This window comes from Chlamydotis macqueenii, chromosome 9, assembly GCF_036417535.1.
Source record: "Chlamydotis macqueenii isolate bChlMac1 chromosome 9, bChlMac1.mat, whole genome shotgun sequence".
NCBI classification, from domain to species: domain Eukaryota; kingdom Metazoa; phylum Chordata; class Aves; order Otidiformes; family Otididae; genus Chlamydotis; species Chlamydotis macqueenii.
The window spans coordinates 2,618,199-2,640,282 of NC_141564.1; the positions used below are offsets into that span (position 1 = coordinate 2,618,199).

Sequence of the window (22,084 nt, forward strand, 5' to 3'; positions counted from 1 at the left end):
AAATATGCTCACAATGTAAAAATTCTTGAGGATTGACGTGTAAAGACTTTCTGTAAACAGAATTTGGCAGAGAGATGTTCACCCACAGGCGAGGCGCAGCTTGAGCAGGCTGGAGAGGCGATGTTTGGATGGAACAGAGGCAGAGAATCTGTCTTGTCGAGAGATTACGAGCTTTCCTGGGATTCCCCGGGTCATCACACAGGGAGAAACACACCACAAAGCAGATCCCAGTAAGCGTGGACATCCCATCAAAAATCTGGGTGCTACTTGATTCTTCTAATCACAGCTGGGGGCTTTTTTTTTTTTTTCCCCTCCATCTTCCTGAGTTACAGAGCAATGAAAATTTCAGTAGTCAGAGTCCCTGCTTGTTCTAACTGTGCCGATTATGGATGGTATTTAGAGCTCCCAAGCAATTTTCTCATGGAATTCAGAGGTAAGCCTGCTTGTCTCTGGACCAGATATTGCCCCCAAATCAGTATCCTTACATTTCCTAGTTTTAGCTAATTTGATCAACAACAATCCATCGTTGCTTCCCATCCTCAGTCCAACCCTGATGCTTTTAAATTTACATCCTGAGCTTCTGTATCATTAAGGTAATAGGTAAGGAGCAGACTGAGAATGAGAGGAAATATCTCATCAGAGCAGATGATCTAGGAGAGAACAGTCTGACACAGACTCCAAATTCTTCTTTCGTGAATACACCAGCACTACTTAGCAGGGCAGGCAGCAAAAAAAAAGACAAATTCAAGGGAAATTTCACACAGCTGGCTAAGCAAAAATGGGGCTCATCACTTACTACAATCCTTGGGACCCTAGAGATCTCTCACCTTTTCCCAAAGTCTCAACTGTGTTTCTTTTAAGGAGACTCCAGCACAGCAACCACACAACGTGCCCAGTGACTTTTAGGAGCCAGTGCTGCCACTCCTGCAGCACCCCAGTGCTGAACTGACCCAGCCGCAGATGCCCCAGGCTGCCTGACAAGCCCGCGCGTGTCCTGTCAGAGCACCTAACTGATGTAATATTCCAGCACCAAAACTGCTTAAAGCAAACCAAACACCTCAACAAAACCAGATCTGCAAAGAAAGCACTTACAAATACAAGGATTTATCTCATAAAAATTTCAATAATATACTATGATTCTCTTCACACACCATTAACCCCAAGACATAGGCATTTTAAATGAAAAAGAGTTTGGCTAAGTTTTTGTTGGTTTTTTTTTTTTGTTTGGGTTTTTTTTTTGTTTTTTTTTTTTTTCTTTTCTTACATGGAGATCCATATTTGGGATAAACCTCCTCTCAAATTTAGGCACCTGGTTTGTGTACAAAGCATCCTCTTAACCCGCTGCACCCTAGAGCTGTGCTGACACTGCCTCGGCAATGACAGCTGTGCCACACTGCGGCGCAGCTTTCCACACACCTCCCCACATCTCTCAGCAGGCAAGAAAAAGGCAGGCACATATCAAGTACACTTTACTGGGTGAAGTTTCAGAACCAGACTGAACAAACCGGGCTGCTGTTCCTTCTGTGGACGTACTTGGCACGTGGTCATTTTTAATTCGCACAAGATGTTGACATGATTCCTCCACTAGCTTCCTCGGTACGCTTCTCCTGTCCTGTGCCTGCCATCTCCTCTGAGGCCAGAGCTTCCAAACAAAGCTGCTTCACTTTCCAAACTGACGATTCAAAGCACAGCTTGTCCAAAAAATAGTCACATCATTCGGTGCTTTCCACCATGCAGCATAAACATGCACACAGAAAACTCAACACGCCGCTCTCCAGAGGGTTTGCTCTGCTCCGTAACTTGGACAAACAATTTTTGCCGATCTCCTATTCAAGGCAGAAAGAATTTTATTCTTGAATTCACATGTAAATAAATGGCTTATAATAGCCATCGGCTGAAAACAAACACCTTCATTTCTACGGAAGAGCAGCAGGGTTTTCTGATATTCAGAGAACAACCTGATGTCATGTTTGATACGTGCTGGTTGGTCTCTCAACTTCTAATCAAAGACTTCTCGTGTTCATACTTTTCCTGCTCGGGATCTCCTGCTGGGGCAATTTCCTCTGCTCAAGCTGTGCTTCGGTACCACGGTGGGAAGAACATCTGTGCGGAGTCTCTCACTAGCATTTCTGGTAAGGATGCACCGAAAAGGACAACTCAAACCAGCACTGGCTTCGAGGCTCACACCCTAAGGATTCCCCCCCACCTTCCCCAAGAGTAAGATAAAAATCAATAAATCATCTAATAATCCCTTCTTAAAATTATTCCTTACACAAGGATAATTACAGATTGCAAAATACAGATTGCAAGAAAGACATCTTTCAGCATACACTGTTTTTTTTTCCATGAGATTTGGAACGACAAATCGTAATTTGCTACTCGAAGATGAGAGATTTATGCTCAGGGATCCCATAATTTCTTTTGTGTTCTTCAAATAATGTTCTTAGTTTCTGTAGGTACAATGCGTGTAGCTGTTCAATCTCTTCAGTGGTGGGGTTCAAGTTGCGTTTTACAGGGATGGGGCTTCCCACTGTAAACCAAACACAGCAGCAGCGTTAGCTTCAGTGACATCTCTAAGTAGAACGGCTCTCCCTCCTGTAACAGCTCCACCTCAGCTCCCAGCAAGGTGGCAGAATCACAGCACAACTCTCTTGCCCTGGGGCCTGATCCTGCCTTTCACAAACCTGAGCCTTGGGTCTGGTTCCTTCCTTTTGCTTAAGTTGAGACAAAATTAATTTAAACACGCCAACATTTCAGTTTGTTGGCTACCTCAGCCTAGGGAGCGATAGCACATCAAACCCCCAGACCCTAGGTGTCTCTGAACCATCCGTTGCCCGTAAGTATCGTTCCAACGGAAGCGCTCTCCAGGCATGAGGCGCTGCTACCTGTTCTGTGGAGAGGGAGCACGGGAGGTAATTCCACAGGAGTCCAAAGGGCAGCCTCCTCCTCTGCAAAAAGTTACGGCTAAAAAGCCTGAGAGATGCTAAGAGAAGCTTCCCATAATCTCAGTCTTCCTTGTGTTGTTCAACCACTACAGATTTTGACAGCTGTTCCTGCAGCACTGAGAGCTTACTAGACCTGACCGCGATTACAGAGGAAGTCTGTAGAAAAAGCAGAGTTAAAAGCACCCCCCAGGAGCTTTCACAAAGGCGCCTGAAAATCCCTTTCAGCAGGTGTTGCCTCTTCAGATTGGACGGCGTTGACTGAAGGGAAGGGAGGTCTCGCCAGAAGCACAAAGGGGCTGATTCTGCATGTTCCCGCTGCCAGCGGCTCTCGGGCCCTATGTGGTGCTGAAATGCAGCCTTTACGTGGCTAGGTGTGGGAAGGACCCAGCCCTGGATTGAGCAACACCTCCAGGGAGTGAAATCAATAGACATCCAATACACCATTTCCAGAGGCATGACTGGAAACGCCAAACAACGCCCCCAAGCCCTTCTGCAGCAGTCTCTTTCTTCTCCTAAGAGCGTAGAGTTCTTGTGGGGTTGGAAACTACACTCACCTCCCTAGTTTTCTGTGCAGCTTTAAGCAACCTGCTTGATTTGGTATTTTAGAGTTGATTCTATTTCCGAAAAGCAGTAATAATCTTCACGAAAAACAAGAAGTTCTTCGCTCTGCAAGCCCAAAACACTCAGATATCAGGGACCTTGGCTTTGCTGAATTGTATCTCCTTGCTTAGGAACCACAGCTTCCGAACGAGGAGGAAACTCGCTGATACCCGGCCATGTTCTCAACATGGCTAACCGGCTCGGGTGGAGCTCAACATGACTCTGCGCCTTTCAGGAGCTGAGCTAACTCCTTCAAAGCCGTGTTGAGCCATACCCCGCCCCCTCCTCTCCATGAATGCAGGGACATGGTGAGTTTTCAAACATGAGGAAACACAGTCACCGAAAGGTAAGGGATTTCTTGAGATAATACAAAAAATTCTGGTCTTGCTGATTTGAAGCACTCCCATGCTTTAGCCATGCACCACCTCTGTCCTTGCAGTAAATATTACAATTATGAAGATTTGCCTCAAAGTGAAAGACATTTTAGGCTTCAGAACGGTCTCAATGTCATCAGCCCAAGAAAAAACGGCAGAAAAGATGTTGCTCTCATATCAATGCTTTGAAAACTTCTTAGCTTTAAAATAAGTGACATTTTTAGCCTGCCTTTGCACAATGTGGCTTTAAAAATTAAATATTTTCTAAAACATTGAACTATATGCACTGATAAAGATACAGAGCTGCATGAAATTTAACATAAGAGCTACATTTTTGCTTAAACATTTTTATTTGATCCAGACTAAAATCAAGTCATCCCTCCATTAAAGGGAGGGCCTTCTTAAATGTCCCTGATGAAATACCAGAAAAGCTCAATTTACCTTTCTGTATAAAGGGGCTTCATCAGTTCACTCAGCTCAGAACCTCTCTAAAATTGACTTATCCAAAATATGACCTTTGCATAATGCCCAGCACAACTTTTTTTAAGTTTGGTTGTCAATAACACTAGTTAAAGCCATTAAAAATCAGGATATTCAGCCCTACACTCCAGTGAGAGTAGATGACCAGGGATTAAAGTTTTCTGGGGAAAAAAAAACTCTTCCAAACTGCCTGTTGACATGGCACGCATGCTCTCAAGTAAACACGAATGGATCTTTCCATGGGAAAAAAAAACAAAAGGGAAGGAGACATCCTACGGAGCTGCAGAGCCATCTAAGCAGCAAGCTGCTGAAGGGCTGCGGCAGAGCTGCCAGAAGGTGCCCCCTCTCTTGTCCTCCATCTCTGCCCCTGTCCTGATGAGCACCAGGTTAGGACTGCACCGGCTCCTTCCAGCAGCCTTGACCCAGAGCACTGCTGCAGTGGCCGTGTATCTGCCGAAACGCCCAACTGGTGCTTCTCTGCGGGGCTAAAAAATGAAGGTGCTGGGCATCTTACAAACCGCAGCATCCAGAATGGCTGTGGCAGCCCTCCAGTACGGACTGGACAACCCCTTGGGTTTCCTTGAGGATTGCTGAGGGTAGGAGTCTGTGAATAACTGAATGAAGAATAAGATTTGGCCTGGGACAGGAAGGGGAAAGGGAGAAAAGAATCCTGCCTTTTAACTGGGGGAGGACAGGAATGAAAAAAAAAACAAAAAGAAAAGATTTCTTTTAAATCTCACATACTTGCTTTAGATGCACAGTAACCAGTTGTTTCTGTTAGAATTATAAATCTACACAGATATTAGTAGCACACTTACGCATTTTTAAACACTTGCAAAAGCATTAGAAAAGGCACAGGGAACTTACCAACAGTATGAATAGGCTGCCTGTACGGTATTAAGCCAAAACTGTATTGAAATACTCCTCTAGCATGAAACAGCGGTAAAGCAAAGCCCATTATCTTTTGCAGCTTCTCCTGTACATTTCTGAGCCATGATCCTTTGGGGTTTGCAACTTGCTTGAATAGCTCGTTTTCACCAAAGGAAAACACCGGGACCAGATGAGCCCTGTAAAACAACGAACACACTGAGAATCCCACGTCAGCCTGCACTTCACATCAGCAGCGTGGAAAGGGTTGCACAATAACCAGCACAAAAAGCTTCAGCACCTCCAGACTTCATCAGCAACAGGCATTTATAAATAAAAGTGATTGGCAGGCGACTAGCAACTACCTGTTGGGCAGTATTTAGCAGGTGGCTACCCGTCACAACTTTTTATGACTGTTTGTAACCATAAAAATGCGTAATTATATAGATCATAATTAGAAGGATGATCTTATCCACCACTATTTCAGCAAGTCCACTCTTGTTCCACTGCAATTTCTCCCTCAGCAAGCGAATAAGCCTCTCTGCTAACCTTAACAACGCTCCCAGCTGGGTGGCATCAAAACCCGATCTGGGCTTTCCTCTGCCTTTTGACCAGAGCAATGCACGCACTTGATTTCAGCACAAAAAACATTACAGAAACCAGACATCCTTACAGACACGAGTGCAATGCCAAATTCCCCTGCTGTTCTATTCCCAGTGAAACCCCGCTTCCTCCAGACCTCTTCAAAAACACTAGCCTTAATCCATTATTACCAGAGGTCAAATCCTACCCACAGAAATTACTCTTGCTCACTTTGGCTTCTTCACAGCCTAATGAATTCTCATTCAGTGCATGAATTGGCTTGGGAGGAAAGGCACTGACAAGCTCCCAGACAAATTACTTAGGCTGATGGGATCAGTGCAGTTGTCTCCAACACGCAAAAATGCTGCTGTATTTAAAACCCTGACTGCAGTATGCTTTAGTTTCACTAAATGGTACTCTACACAGTTTAAAGAAAAAAGAACAGAGTAATCCTAAGCAGTCTCTGAAGGATATAAAGGTGTTTTATTTGCTTTACCAAAGTCTTAGCTCCTGTATCTCAGGTCCATTCAGCCCACACTATCTTTGAGAAAAACCTTACGGTAAAACACCAGCCTTGCTGTAATATTGTCAGGATGAGTTCCTGCAGAGCTCTGAACGCCTGAGGAGGATGCACAGAGGACAGAGCTGGCTGGAAAGTACTGTGGACAATCAAAACCCACGTATATGGAATAAAACCCAACTGCTTCTACAGCTTCTCAAGCCTGAGGACCCCCAAAGACTATAATTCCCACTATTCTGATGGGTGTCTGCTCAAAGGTTCTTTCTCAAGTAGAGCATATATCACCCAGCCATCCCTAAAGGAAATAGCGGAAAGCCTGGTACGTACTGTGGCTGTGTAAATCCTGTTTTCACTACAAGGCTAAGACAAACAGGAACATCTTGTGGTGCAATAGTACCCTGAGACTGTGGGATTTGTTTTAATCTGGTAAAGGCTTTTGCAAGATGCTATGTAGGAGGTTGAGACAGAGAAATAAGTAACTTATGATTGTGAAACTAAACGTAAGTTAGCTGATTCATCATTTGTTCCAAGTCTTTAGGATTTCTTCACTTCATATCAGATATCTGTACTACCTCAGACCAAAATGTCTTTTCCAGAAGCGCAGAGGACTTTTGCTGATATATTCAGACGGCATTTGACAAGTTCCTAGCTGAGGAACTGCAGCTTCTCTGTGCTGGCAGTACAGCAGCCAGGGCCAGAGAGCACAAGTCTCAAATTGCCCCCGGTCTCCGCATTGCCCCTTCCTCACTCGGTATTTGATGCTGCAGATCACAAGCACCAGAAACATACGCAGGCACTGAAGGCAGGTGGTTCTTCTCATCTGCCTCCCACAAGCACCCCTCATCCTTTCATTTCCACAGGAGCTGGAAGCTTGTTTCACATTTTACTAATGTTTAGAAACAAAATGTTAAAACCAGAAGCAATTACTGGATGCACAATCTTTGGGCAAGAGCTCAGGTCTACCAACAGTGCTGCAAAAGCTCTCCTGTGGTTTTTAAGTGTCCTGATCTGATTGTTGTGTGTTGTGGATGCTTTTGAAATAAAGGGCATGAGAGGCACAGGTGTATCTAGTTTCTCAATCCAAATCAGTTTAGATGAGAGATAAAATACCTTTGTGATCTGACAGATCAGATATTTACTGACATGCTCAGAAAAAAGCGCACCTAAATATTCTTCCAATCTTTAAGGTTAAAAAATAAGAGCTACTGATAGTGTTTAGGATCCCACTGCATTAATCAGCAATTGAGCAGAAATTGAGTAAAGGCTCATTTAGGCACTAAAGTCCTAAACTACACAAGTGTTGTTTTGGGATACAAAGTAGACTAAAATGCTACTTTCCATCGCAGAACAGATCCTTTATGAGACTCCTAATGACATGTATAAGAAATCCTTTAGGAATTTTGACACAGAATAGTTTCTAGAAAAAAAAAAAAAACTGACCATAGCATGCTGTATGAAAACAGAGCGCTATTCTCAGAGACCACCTTTTTACCAGTTAATAGCTTAAAAAACTGTTACAGCTTTCTCAAACCAGTATTTTTTTTCTTCATTGCTTCTCATGTCAGTATATAATCCTGGGAGCTGTTCAGAAAGTCATTGGTTTCAATATTTCTAGTATACAAGACACCTAGACCAATCCAGCACAAACATGATACTTATACTGTATAAATCACTCAAAAAATATCAATATGATCTGTTTACTTACGTACTGATGGCTGTTTGATAGTAAAAAATAAGCTAGACTTTCACCAAAATTCCCAGAAACTTGCTTTTGCACATAACAATCTTCAAAAGAAAGTCTTTAGAATAAAGGTGAAAGCACATCTTCCTAGACCACAATTTTCAGTGACTTAATAAAACAGGGCCTTGCTTTCTAAAATTTTTTTTTGTTTGCCGAAAATTGTAAGAAAATCCTATCTTAATGTAACTTCAATTCACAGAACAGAATGTTTGCTCCATTCAGCCACAGGAGCCAAGGCTTACTAATATTGCTTCATAATTCTTACTCTTTGCTGGTGCAAAAGACAACTGAAACGAAACAGCAAGATATGCTAATAACACCTACTGCTTACAAATTATGAAAGTCAAAGGGAGTTTTCAGCACTCCCAGATTGGATCTGGGTGGACAAACTGGCTCCTACGCCAGATATCTGCACGTTCTTACACAAGAAACTCTTTCGAATTCTAATTATATGAGTTTACTATATATAATGTGAACTATATTTAAGAATCAATCTGTATTCAAAGCATGCTTACTGCAACAGCCCAGATGGGAAACCTACCCGTGTTTCAAGGCCATTTTAATAAAGCCTTTCCTCTTGAGGATGTTCAAAGTTAAACTTCCAGGGTGTGCATTCAGAGATTCCTCTGCTCCTCCAATTACAATGATGGACGCGTGGCCACCTCCTTCGTTATTCAGCACGTACGAGACACTCTCCTTGGATGCAGACACCATTCCTTCAGGAGCAAACATTTTAAGAGTGACCACTGGATCTTCATGTACAAGTACAGTGGAATTTAAGAAATAGTTTTAAATCTTTAAATGACGTTTCAAAATTATTACAGCACAGGCCAGGCTTCAAGTTTTGGGTTCAACCCCCTCACTCTGCAACAGATTTGGTCTTGGGTAAGTCCTTTGATTGCACACTGATGAGCGAGATGCTGTTTGCCTATGATAGGAGTTTTAAGACCTTCAGTGAAGAGTGCGTTCTTCTGCCAACTTAACTCCCACTCTCCCTCAGAGAGATTCTCTGCCCGAGAACAGAAGAGCTGAACGGCAGCAGATACTCTCGAGAGCAGCTAAAGCCATACAGCAGGTGCATACAAATACTGGCAGAGAGGGTTTAACAGAATGAACGGAGGACTTGTGAACTGAAACTCGGACCTTCGGTGCCAAGCTGATCCCCTTCGTTCCTTTCAAAGCCACAGAGCAGCAGCTCCAGCTACGGCAACGGCACGACAGCACGAGAAGAAGCAGAAAAGGCTCACTTGTGCCATTCCCAACGACTGCATCAGCTCATTCTCTGTAACCAGGACCTGGCGCTCATCAATCTATTTAGGCTAGAACAGCTGAATACGTGAAGCTTTGCTGGTACTCCTAACACTTCTAATCAAAGGCACGCTGCTGTACAAGCCTTTGGTATCAACTGAGATCTTGCTCTGAACTTGGCGCTCTGGAAAATCTACCAGACAAGCACCTGACTCTCCAGAGTTCTTTTGTGCCCTAAGTTTTACTTCAAAAGCTCATCATGGTACCATTTACCCAGAACCCATATTTAATTACACTGTGTTGAATTAAAATAGCATATTAATATATGACAAACTAGAGATCAAGTCTAGTTTGTGGTGTTGGTTTTGGGGGGGATTTGGTTTGGGTTTTTTGGGTTTTTTTGAGTTGTTTTTTTTTGGTTGATTGGTTTTTGGTTTTTTTTTTTTTGTTTGTTTGTTTTGGTTTTGTTTTTTTTACAGGGCTAGTATCACAGCACGCTCTTTTGGATGCCAAGCACATACTTCATCTCCTGTTACCTACTTTCTTCTTTTCCCCATCAGGGCCATTACAACACGGATTATAAAAGTCTCACAAGAAAGGCAACATGACGGTGATCTAGTTTTCAGAGCTGGCCACCAAGAGAATCAATTTGCTACTGGAGCAAGTTCAGACCTCAGTAACAAGCTAACAAGCTACTTCCATTTGCCATGTATCTCTTCACAGTCACTGTTACTCTGAAAAATGCAGCTGACCTGAGATTCAGAAATAATTTGAGTGAGGCTAGGCAATGTTTAAAACTGTCATCTCCCACCACTGCCAATCCCTCAGCTTTACAAGCCTGAAAGAATCCCCTCAGAGATACTATTTGCATGGAGGAGCATTCTCTGGCATGCTGAAGTATACGTGGATCTGCAATTCTTATTTTAATGTGAACAACATCCTAGGCACGCTTCTACGACTGGAACAGCTGCATAGCTTATCTGAGATCACAGCGTCTGTGCTGCAGCGAGGAGTAAGAGTTAGAGCTCTTTCTCCCAAACCTAGTCTCGTGCACCAGACCGTACTTATCCTCTAGTTTATAGAATCACAGGATCATAGAATGGTTAGAGTTGGAAGGGACCTTCGAAGGTCATCTAGTCCAACCCCCCTGCAAGGAGCAGGGACATCTCTGACCAGATCAGGTTGCTCAGAGCCTCAGAGCCTGGCCTTGAACGCTTCCAGGGATGGGGCATCCACCGCCTCTCTGGGCAACCTGGGACAGTGTCCCACCACTCTCATTGTAAAAATTAACCAATTTAAGTAAAATAACTCCTCTATCAAACCACCGTGGGGGAACACTAGCCCTGATTTCATCATAACATTCTCCTGCTCCCCAAACTTTACTACTTGTTATTTTTATCTTTTATTACTGCAGTACCAGTCATGAATATCACCCTTTTACGACAAGTGCTGCTCAGTACAGAGAAAAAAAAATCCTTCCCATCTTTAGAGGTTACATCTCCATTAAAATTATACAAATTTGCAATATGGGACCTCAGTCAGAAGCAGGTAATTAACTTCCAACTAGAAAGATATTCGTAATGAGTAGGACTTTAAGCCCTTCAGATAAGAGATTATCCTCAATTTGTTTTACATGTGTCTGTGCAATGACTACATACCATATCCATTAATATGCCCTTCTCCTCTTGTGAGTAACTGGTACTCAGTACCGCTGTCTCATAGTTCAAAGGAAAAACAGCAGTTTTTCTCAGAAAGAAAAAAAAGCTCAGTGATATGGTTTAACAAAACTATTAATAAAACATTTCAAATTGTTTTGCAGCAATGGTTCATCACAAAACAGACGTTTAATTTAGCACCAATGCTGATCCCTCTGAAGTGAAATTACTTATTATTTACAGGTATAGGAATAGACTCCACATTTGAAGCAGAAGCTATAACACAGAGCAACAGCTGAGATATTCTGCTTTTACCTACCAGCGCTCATTACGTATTCTCTGAAGAAGGGACAGCCGAACCAGATGGGCATAATATGAAGGTACGGAGTAAGCCCAGGAAATAAATTTTTGAAACTTGGACCAGTGCAAAAGTTTCCAAAGGCTCCAGCTACCAGGACCCCATGAGGGTGAAAGCCAAGTAAGTAGTTGTGATTTGGACTCAGATCTGAAGTTTTTACAAGCTGAAAAACAGAGACAGTGGAGGATGTTATAATACTTACCTCAGGAGGATGCTCAAAAACAAGAAGTATGGAGATTGCACATGGATAGGACACAGAACCAATGACAATTCATTTCCTTCTGAGCATTTGAAACTACTGTCCAGTTTTACATTAAATAGATGTGTCTCAAGATATCATGTCTAACACTTACTGTGCTGAGGCACTGTCTTGTGACAGTCCAAGCAGAAAATCAGCCCCTGCCCCTTTTTGTCACGAAATCTCAGACTTCCCACGTTTAAAAAAGAAGTTAAGTTCACTCTGCAATAAGTATTACAATTTTACCAAAGATGAGCCTTAGACATTTGTCCATGCTTCTGGCTATTCAAGCTGTCTCTGTCCCAATGTTTACAGTTCTGGGAGAAACCTTTTACTCACCTGAATTGGAAAATATTCCCTAAAGTACTTCCAAACAGTCCAGCTTCTGACCCACTGGGACCGTCTGCCCCCTGTGCACGGTGTTTCCCAGTCAAGGTAGAGCCATACTAGGTACAGAACAGCGAGGAACCAGAAGTTACCCAGGATCAGGATCACGAAGAATCCACAGCAAACCTCTGCTACAAGCGACAAAAAAAAAAAAAAAAAAATAAGGAAACCATAGCAAGCATTAATCACGCCTGTCTGCTTTTAAGACCTTGAATTCCAAGCCATGATATTTTTATTACAGATGTGACTCAAAATGCATACAAATTGAAGTTAGGTTATTCCATTCAGTGAATGTTCTTAGGTTGTGGGTGAATCGCCTGCAAGGACGTATCACCTCAGTCTGTATTTCTTACTCTACTGCACAACTGGACAAATAAGCCTGAGACAATGCTGGTTTAAATTAGTAAAACAGAAGCGTAAGCTGAGAACCAACACACTTGTCTTCTCCCCATGGTGAGGGTGAACACTAACATCTGGTAGACAGCATCTAGTTCACCTCAGTCAGAACAAACAGAGACAGTGAGCGAGAAGGGAGGAGAGCTAGGGAAGGAAAGAGGGGAAAGGGAGCCACAGCAAGATCTCTTTTCTAATGGCAGCGGTGTCAGGCAGTAACTTTTCCTTTCTCTTTCTTAATTTCTCTACCTATAAAATAGGGATGGTAGTTCTACTCCCTGTGAAGAGTGCTCTGTGACTGGCCAAGGAGATGCGCTACACAAAACCAAAACATTATAAGGTTCCATTTCAGCCTCTAAACACGTCACTGTATGTGGAAACTCACCACTATCATGCGAACACAACAGCAGTTTCAGTTCCTGATACTTTCACGCCCAGGTTAACAAGAACTGTAACATCCTACCACAATAACACCACATAGGAAGTGTATTATACACAACTGAAAAAGCCAGAAAAAGTTGTCTGATTAAACAGAAGGTGTTACTTTGGGGCTCAACCCTGAAATAATTATTCAGGAAAACTCCCTATGGAAACATCACCTTTGTAGGACTTGCAGAATTTTGCACTCTTGCAGCACCTCGAGGAGCTATGGAGGCAAGGCTTTAGCATCGTGGATTTATACAATGGCAAGCGAAACAGGACCCAGTCCTCACTGGAAGTCTCAACAGGCAGAGTTCTACGAAACAGGCATTTTTCTGGGATATTTTACAAAGCAGTCGTACTTTGTATGTCCCACAATTGACTGGCTTTCACGAGAGCAATATCCTGTTATGTCCTAAAAGGAGTTACACCAGTGAAACATATTAAGCTAAATACAGAACTAAATAGAGCAGAGTAAAAAATACAACAAAAGTACATCAGGCAAGAATTTGGCTAACACAATGCAAATATTACCAGAACTGAAAACCTTGAAGTAAGGAGATGGATCAACAGTAAAAACCACTCATGCTAGTTAAGATCAGTTTCATTCGAGAGAGATTACTTGGGCATTGAAAACTCACAGCAGATTCCCTCCACCAAGCAGGTTTTGAGCTCAGCTTGGCCTACGGGCACTCTTGTGCTTCGTCCAACCTGAATATTTATTCTTTTCTGAACTTCTGCCAACTTGCCCTTGTGCCTAGTTTGACTGTGCCTTCAGAGTAGAAATGGATATACTGTCAGGAGGTAACTGAGAACTACCGTGCAATCCAGAAGCAGACAGGGGAAGTGAAGCTGCTGGTTAGATTGAGTAGGAAAGAAAGGGATGAACATTCCCATTTCTGGCAGGGAATGAGCAGAAAAAGAAGGAATTGCACTTGCTCCGAGGAAAGAAGAGGGGGACAACCATAAACAAAACTAGAAGCGGGATCAAATCAAGTGTTTTGAAGAATATTCCATTCTTCAGTATCATCGGTACAGAAGCTGACTGCTTCCTGCTTAAACAGGCAACCCTGGTTTTGCACAGAGAAGCAGCTCCCTAAGAGCTCTAGAAAAATACCACAGACCTCCAAAGCTGATGTGGAAAACTCCCAAAAGCTGCAACGATGAGTTCTAGGGAACATCGTCAGCACAGGACGAGTAACACAGGTGAAAGATAATTCTCAATTCCACTGCTCCAGGGGGAGAACTCACTGGGAATCCCACACCAGCACCACTTCAAAACAGGGCACAAAAATATTTTGAGGAAAAGTCATTACCTGTTCTCTGAAGAAGAGATCCTGAAACTATAGAAATTTCTATGAAAGCCAATCTGGACAGGACGCTAAGGTTCATGATCTAAGTTTGAGCAAGTATGAGAAGTTTTTTTTTTTAATTGCCATAAACCAACTAATTTCAAGTTGTTATGCAAAAATTGGTAAGTATTTGTATTTCCTACCCATCCTTTTGGAAGGACTTTTGGCTCAATGCAGAATCACATGGCTTTTTACTATCAGTTTCCTGGCCAAACAGCTGAAAAGTGCTTTGGATCAAAGTATCCTTGCTGTGAGAGCTAATTAAATCAGCAGCAGTAAGTGCCAGATAGCACTATTTAATACTACGCAGGCAAACACACAGGAGATGAACAAACTCACTGCTCTGCTTTAGCTAGAACACGTTCCTGCGTGCATGTAAGGTATGTGGAGATAAGTATGCTGTCAGCACTTCCAAAAACAAGCTCAGCATCTTGCAGGACAAAGCCGATTTATTGCTGCAGTCGCAATGAGACAGGCAAAGCAAATTCCTTTTACTATACCTCCTTATTATTTCAATGCATTAACAAGCCTGCAAGGTGAGTTAAACACTGGTGACTCAAAACCAACGAGCCTATAAATGCAAAACCAGCATTTTCTCCTTCAGAAAAGACAGCGAGTAAATAAATGACAACCACTTTACCAAAATTTATAAACAAATTCCAGGCAAAGGGTGAATAACTTGGAATTTGTCACTTTACTATATCACTTGGATGTAGTTCCAGTGTACGCTGTAAGAATAACTTTTTGCTGAAATGTCAATTAAAGCTTTGAAAATATCTCTCCGGTGTATGGCAACAGTGGGGGAAAAGGGAAACCATATGGATTAAAAGATAAATCACTGCCATGGGACTCAACATCCAGTTTGCTAGCCAGCCCTGGTGAGACTTTACATCCCTTTTCCTCCATTTCCCCATTTACAAGATGGGAATACTCATCAGCTGCAGGAAACGGATGAAAAATATTATACATGGCGCTAGCTAGCAGCACGGGCAGTCATCCTGCCCAATGATGTTTGAACACCTGATGCATCACTCACTAAACAGGCTCTAAGTCTGCAGCTGTAGGCACCAAATTCATAAAATACTTAAATACCACAGAGATAGGAAGTAGGAAACCAGCACATTAGGTGGGGAAATACAGGTGATCGCAGCAACTGGAAGTTCCTAATGCAGTTACTAAGGAGTCAAAGGTGTCTCTGGACTGCTCGACAACTCAGGCAGGTCTGAACTACGAGACGATTCCTGCCGTTCACCACGTGCCCTTCGCAAAGCTTTCTCCAAACACGTTGTGCTGCTATGTCTTAAAAAAGCTGGAGACTTTAAGAGTTCAGTGATGTGAACCTTACGCCACAAAAGATTTGATAAACAGGACAATTTTATCCCACTGCCATTCTAGTGAATACACACAGGTAGAGATGCGGTTTTTAATATATTTTCTGGGCTCTATGAGTACATGTGCATACTGATACACAAAGCAAGGTGAAAAAGCTCATTTCTTACATCTACAGCCACAGGGGAAAAAAAAAAGCAAAGATGGCATATTCTTCAACAACCACGCTGATGTACCTGCAACAGAACAGTCCTTTCCTCACCTTTAGTCTTCAGAGCAGCAATGCCTTTTCCCTGCTTAGTGGATTCTTTCATTAGGGGAAAAGAAAAACAAGTAGAAATAAAAAAATCAGCCTTCATTTCTGGAAATACTTTCTAAATTATTCCTAAATCATAAAGAAAGGGATAGAAATTTAAGTGAAATAACACATACACTCCATAAATGGACTCCAACAGTCCCATCAAAGGAAGGCCTGAGAGGAAGCAACCTGCCAAGGCAACAGTAAGCAAGTTCCTGCCTCTGCAGAGTACTGCTCCGCAGCTTTTACACAGAAAGTCTCTCGTTAAAAATGGAGTAGGAATGTCAGTACTATCCTATTTAGAACCTACTAGTCCATGCAATTCTGCCAATATACAGATTTCCACAAGGAGCACAGGAACCTGCCATTAACTTTTTACCCACGGCAGATAGGGACTCCCCAGCAAAGAACGAGCTCAGTCACAACTGGGAGCCCCAGTCACAAGGGTATTTGAACATTCCTACCCAGGGAGCTATATTTCAACATCACTGTGATAACAAATACAAACCCTCGGATGACAAAGTTTGGAGGCTTGTTTACTCTGGAATTTGGTTCCAGTTCCCAAGCAAGCAGACCTTCCATTGGCAAATACTGATAAACTAGAGATAGGGAGCATTAGGCACTATTGACTTGTAGATAGATGGACTGCATACAGTAAATCCCCAAGTTACTAATTACCAAACCCCGAGACAGCATGCCAAATTTCATCTACGTCTTTCCCATTTCTTTTATTCCTCCTTAGGCAGCCACTGTCAGTTATGTTCACATAAGTTGCCAAGCCATGGCCTCTCACCTGACACAGCACAGCCATTTTTCTCACCTTATTCTCGAGAGATACAAACAAATATACACAGCGACATGGTTAAACTCCCTCCCTAAACAGAGGTAGCATTCCTAGAAATAATAGTCAGTCAAGCATCACTAAGTACCCTGTTATTCTCTGGGATCACACATCAGGCCCTACCCACAGGCCAGCAATAAGCTTCACGGAATACAGACCGACAAAAACAAGTAGCGATACCAGCCAGCTTCCTAGGAAGAGCTCATAGAGCTGAGCTGAGTTTTCTTCAGTATCAAAAGAGAGGTTTGGGGTTTGTTTTTTTTTTTTTTTTAAAAAAAAAAGGCTTTGAGGAAGAATGAGACCATTTCAGTTAGCCAGCTACAGCTGATGAATTAAATCAGCACTAGGTAACAAAACATGGCGACATATTTGGGGAAAAGGTTATTTTTTGCTTTAGCACATTACACCGACACTTGCTTTCTCAACACATAAGTCATTTATTATCCCAGCAGCAATATCTCGCTGTGGCAAATGTTTCATCATTTCTATTCTTTGAGGAAGACAGCTCCACAACTCAAAACTGTCTCCAGCCAAGTTGAATTAACAGGGAGTCCTTCATCCGACATGACATGTACATGCACAGAAGTTTAATCACTAGAGAACAGGATGCGCTTTAACACAAACCAAAGTCTTTAGCATAGTATTTTGTGGCTTCATGTTTATTAAAGTATACCTTTTACTATGTACTGATTTGGTATTATTAAGTTATTTTGCAAATAAACACAGGGGTGCGTGCACAACAGTCACTTCCTAGGCCTCCAGTCAGGAAAAGACCAGCGTGCCACTGCTGCACCTAGAAAGTGAGCCACAGAAGATGCACCATTCTCTCCTAAAACAAAATCCTGGTACCCTTGTAATAGGGTGAAACTCTCTCTCATTTCCATCTCTCGCTGTCTGGACCAAGACACCGCCACTCCCACTCCACCCAGATTACCTAGTTCTGCATTTGATTCTGTACACGTTGAAATTCCACTGTCCCTTTTCTCATCGCATGCACAGAAGTTGCCAGAGCAGAAGCTCACCGATTCACCTTCTAGCTTTATTTTCTCCTAAATGCTGCAATTTGATTTGTGTACATTAGGGAGGAAGAAAAGGAAGAGGCTAGAGCATCTGCAAAGGAGCACTTAAACCAAATCTCAGATTTTTCTTTGTTTAAATTGTTTTGCCCTTAAAATGAACCCTCCTGCCGAGGTACTGATCACCTCCTGATACAAACCGAACGCCGCTCAGAGATGGGCAGCACTGAGGCATGCAGCTCACCCTGCACACACTTACAGACCAAGGGTAAGTCGCTGCTCAAGTACTGTGCAAGAAACAGAAAACCTACACCAGTTCCAAACAGGAGGATATCAGACATACTGCAACAAAATTAGTTCACAGTTCTCAAGAAAAATATTTCCAAGCTTAAAACTGAAGATTTCACGCTAAACACCAGGGGCACCTGTCGCATCTATCGATGGTGACAATTTATTTTGTGTATACATACTGTGAAAACTACAGAACAAAATTGGGAGCGATGTAACCTTTTTGCTCTGGTCCCCAGTCGGTCCAGCAGCACTTACGGGCCTGGAGATTTCATTTCTTCAGGTGACTTTCTGACTGGGGTCGGGCTGGACAAGGGCACAGGCAGATTTCAGTGCGCAGCTTCAGAGGCGGACACGACGTGGCTGCTGCACGAGCTTGGGCTGGGGCCAGACCTGCCCAGGGACTGTCAGCCCCCGGCCAAGCCGATGACCCTCTCACAACAGTAATTACAGGCATAAAACCACAGCTGGCAAAACTGTCTGTTTCAGCTTTTTTTCCAAAGCAGGTACTCTGAAATTGCAAAACTTCATGTATTTGCTGTGAAACACTAATGACTTCAAATTATGCTTCACCCTGAAGCTGGTTTGGATTTCTGCTTAACAGGGCAAGAAACAGCAGCATTTTAGCGTTTCCTGTTTTTCAGTTTTCATAGCTTTAGTTTTGTAGACTCCGGGGTGATACCGCTCTTCTTTTAAAAGAGGGAAGCTCATTTTAAACCCTTTTCTTTTTCATGGAACTTTATCTAAACTATTTTAGCCTGCTGCACTTAAATCACGTAAGATAGGAAACTATATGGCAGTTTCAGCTGGCACATGGGGAAACTGTCAGATGGGCATTCTTCTCATCTACTCCAAAGCTCTTAGATACTGATTGCAGTTAATTCAGAATTTATTTTTGCTTCTGCTGTCATGTCCCTGGATAACGAACAGAAGAATCACCGCTACAATGAAGACTTGTCTTTTCTGCTCGAGCGCGAGGCTTTGGCAGCTTGCAGTACAGAGCAGGGAAGCACAGGAACTTACACCCGGAATTTTAAAGAGGTTCCTTTTGTACGTAATGAAATTCTGTGCACATCTGTACAGCTTCTCTGAGGCAGAGGCATGTTTATTCTGCCTACGCTCTACGGCAGACGCAATGGATCTGTGGTGCAGACTTCGCTGTGCGAAGAAGCAGAACGTTCTTGTCTGTACCGTGCGAGTGCAAGCTATTTGTTGAATATTTGTCGACTGATTCCCTCTGCCTACAAGCGGTGATGAGATTCAGAGTCTTCAACAATTACTGTGTATATTTTTTTCAGGCCACCTTGTGTCACACAAGCAAGAAGGCATTTTCAATCATCAGTTCCACGGTCTCAGAAAACCACGCAGCATTACGACAAAGTGAGCTTGGAGAGCAAGGGGCAAAGACTAACACAACGCGCTTTTTACATTAAATTCAGCTACTCTGAAGGGGCTCAGCCAGGAAGAGAAAACCAATGCTCGATTCTCAGAGTCTGCTATCCACATCACACTATGGATTCTAAGTTGTAACAGGCTCATGTTCCCCTTACAGCGTACTCTGTGTGCCAAAACACACTTTCACGTGTCACTTCCCAGATTTAAAGGCTGTCATTACCCAATTCAGCGTTTGTCTTTCAGGGCACTGATTTTCAGAATTACCTTATTTATCTGCTGGTCCTATTGGTCCATTGTATTAAGCTATGGCACCTCACCACATACCTAGATGGACAACTTCAGGAACGAAGCCAGTACTCTGTTTATTCAAAACAGAATCCCTACATCTCTCATATGAATCACTAGTTATCATGTGGCATTATCTGTTCATGTTTTCACAGGCAGATATTTTTACATAAGAAAGACCGGACCTACAGAAGACCTTGCTTGGTGTAAACTAGTTCCAGCCATACACCAACCCCCAAACACCACCTACCCCTCCAACCTATCCTGTGATGAATTCACACAGGATTTCACTTGTCCCAGGGCATCCCCCGCATGACTTGAAAGCGCCACTTTTGAATTCAAGACCTTACAAACGTCTCCATACTTTGTGTGCTCAGCGAACAAAAAAAAGTCGGAAATATCCAGACGTAATGGCAACCCAGAACATCAGAAACCAACCCATTTTTCACTTCTTTAAGTCATTTAAGATTCAGCCATCTGAACTGTCCTGCAGCTAAGTGAAACTTTTTGGCTGGATCACTCCAACTGTCCTGTGACTGAGAGGGTACGCCTACAAAATGACAAGGTCACCTTGGACAGCTCTAAAGATAAACATCCCCATCAAAGCACGACCAGTTGATTACTACTGGAATCGATGTGTCCACCAAAATTCAACCATTCTTGCAAACAGATTTCTTTCATGATCATGTGCACTCACTATATTAAACATAACCAGCTGTAAGTCCACTTCTTTGTGGATTTTCCTTGGCAGTTACCTATTTCTCCCACTGAACTGCAGCAGGAGTGGATTTTCTCCAGCCCGATCACTCCTCATAAGCATAGAAGGATTTGATTTTCTGCAGCAGTGTTGTTACCAACCAGGCTAGGACAAAAAAAAAAATTGTTTCCTTCCACTGCCACTGAACTTCCACCCCATTATCATTAGACTGGAATAATGGCATATGCCAAGACCTAATTCAATAACAAAAAATTAAGAGCACAGGCTATTTACAATGTAGCCACAAACATGGACTGTTTATAGTCCAACCACATATAATTTAGAGGTAACAAAACAGCCAAGCGCCAAGGATACATCTGTGAAGGTGCTTCGTACCCTCCATGCTTCCCCCACACACCAGTGGGCTAACAACTTTTTTAAAAAAAAAAAAAAAATCATCTGAAAGACATCAGACCACTATCTGAATGATATCGTATTTGCAAGATATACAAGGAAGATACGCACACATTCCTTTTCTCCTTGGAAGTCCTAAAGCACAGACAATCCTAACACGTCCCACCATTTCCAGTAACGCGCAGGCAGTCAGTCGCTCTGCGCCTCAGAACAGTTTTGTTCCACAGACCACAGTCAATAACCACTTGCCAATTTACACAATCCACGGATCTGGCCCTAGCGTTAAGGCTTAGCTGACCTTATCAAGCGACTCATTTTATCAAGTTTGAGATAACTATGCATGAGAATTGAGATTTGCTGCTGTGAATAGATGTTTAGAGACAGGAGTCTATTCAGATATCAGGAAAATTCACTATAGAGGAATCGTCACTGGAAAAAGTTTACCGACCAAAATTGCGAGGAGCACTTTCTTAAAGCAAGTGAGATAATTTAAAGAACTGGCTGCATTTAAGCCAGTTCACTGCCAATTCTTATTATTTTTTTGTCACCTAGTTAAATGAGAATTTTATTGAACAACAGTCTACCAAGTTCCTTTACAAAATCAGTAATGAAAACAGCATTAGCCACATATCAGCCTTTACGCTCACGTTCAATAAAAAGTTGTTAGTTGCCCCAGAAACCTAGCAGGCGTCTCGGCGAGGAGACGCAATCACTAGCTTGTGAAGGTTATATTTGAAAAAGAACCCATAGAAAGAAACAGACCCAGGAAAAGAGGAAAAAAAAAAAAATAAGAGAAAGCCATCCAGAGCTCTCAGGGACCAGACGGCCTGAACCCAGAAGCGTGATGCTCTTGCCCGCCCGGGGACGAGCTGCCCGGCCGCCTCGCCTCCTGGTGACAGAGACCGATGCCCACGGGTGCCGCTGCTTAAGGAAAAACTTGATTCTTTCCCTTTTCTCACTGGGGCGAGGGTAGGAAGGCTGTTACCCAGCAGCAGGAAGGAGAAGATCCACTGCAGGACGGCGACCGTCTGGATCCTCCTCTTTAGGGGGACGTTGATGGGGGCAAACTCGACCTTCATGCTGACGGCGGCAGAGCAGCGCGGGGGAGGCACGGACCCGCCGGCTCCAGCGCCGTCCCGCCGCACCTGCCCGCCGCCCCGGCCTTTGGCGGAGGGAACAGGGCCCCTCCCGCCGCGGGGGCCCGGGCGCGGCCCCAACAGGCGGGGACGGGGAGGCGGCGGCCCCGGCTCAGCCCGCCCCGGGCCGCGGGCACCTTCCTCCCCCGCACCTCCCGGGCTCCGGGCCGCCCCCGGCTGAAATAAAACGGCAGCAGCGGCGGAGGCACCGCGGGTTTTGTGACG

At 43.4% G+C, this 22,084-nt stretch overlaps 1 protein-coding gene across 2 annotated transcripts; it reads right to left on the reverse strand.

Moving 5' to 3' along the window:
* Window positions 1–1,829: 1,829 nt before the first annotated feature.
* MOGAT1 (monoacylglycerol O-acyltransferase 1) lies at window positions 1,830–21,901 on the reverse strand. 2 transcript variants are annotated; one of them, XM_086754281.1, is made up of 6 exons: window positions 21,709–21,901; window positions 11,948–12,123; window positions 11,332–11,533; window positions 8,651–8,825; window positions 5,267–5,466; window positions 1,830–2,530 (listed from the first exon to the last, which is right to left on the reverse strand). In XM_086754281.1, exons 1-6 carry the CDS (start codon window positions 21,800–21,802, stop codon window positions 2,376–2,378), a joined length of 1,002 nt encoding a protein of 333 aa, XP_086610407.1. In that variant the 5' UTR covers window positions 21,803–21,901; the 3' UTR covers window positions 1,830–2,375. The 2 variants fall into 2 exon arrangements, with proteins under 2 accessions (XP_086610407.1, XP_010128085.1); XM_010129783.2 differs by having other exon boundaries at window positions 11,948–12,126; window positions 21,709–21,900.
* Between the last annotated feature and the right edge of the window lie 183 nt (window positions 21,902–22,084).

Coding starts and splice junctions, on each gene's coding strand:
- MOGAT1 (XM_010129783.2), bottom strand. CDS start 21,802: ATGAAGGTCGAGTTTGCCCCCATCAACGTCCCCCTAAAGAGGAGGATC. Junction 12,127..21,708: donor CTTCTCCTTCCTGCTGCTGG/GTAACAGCCTTC, acceptor TGTCGCTTGTAG/CAGAGGTTTGCTGTGGATTC. Junction 5,467..8,650: donor AAAATGGCCTTGAAACACGG/GTAGGTTTCCCA, acceptor GTTGTTTTACAG/GGCTCATCTGGTCCCGGTGT.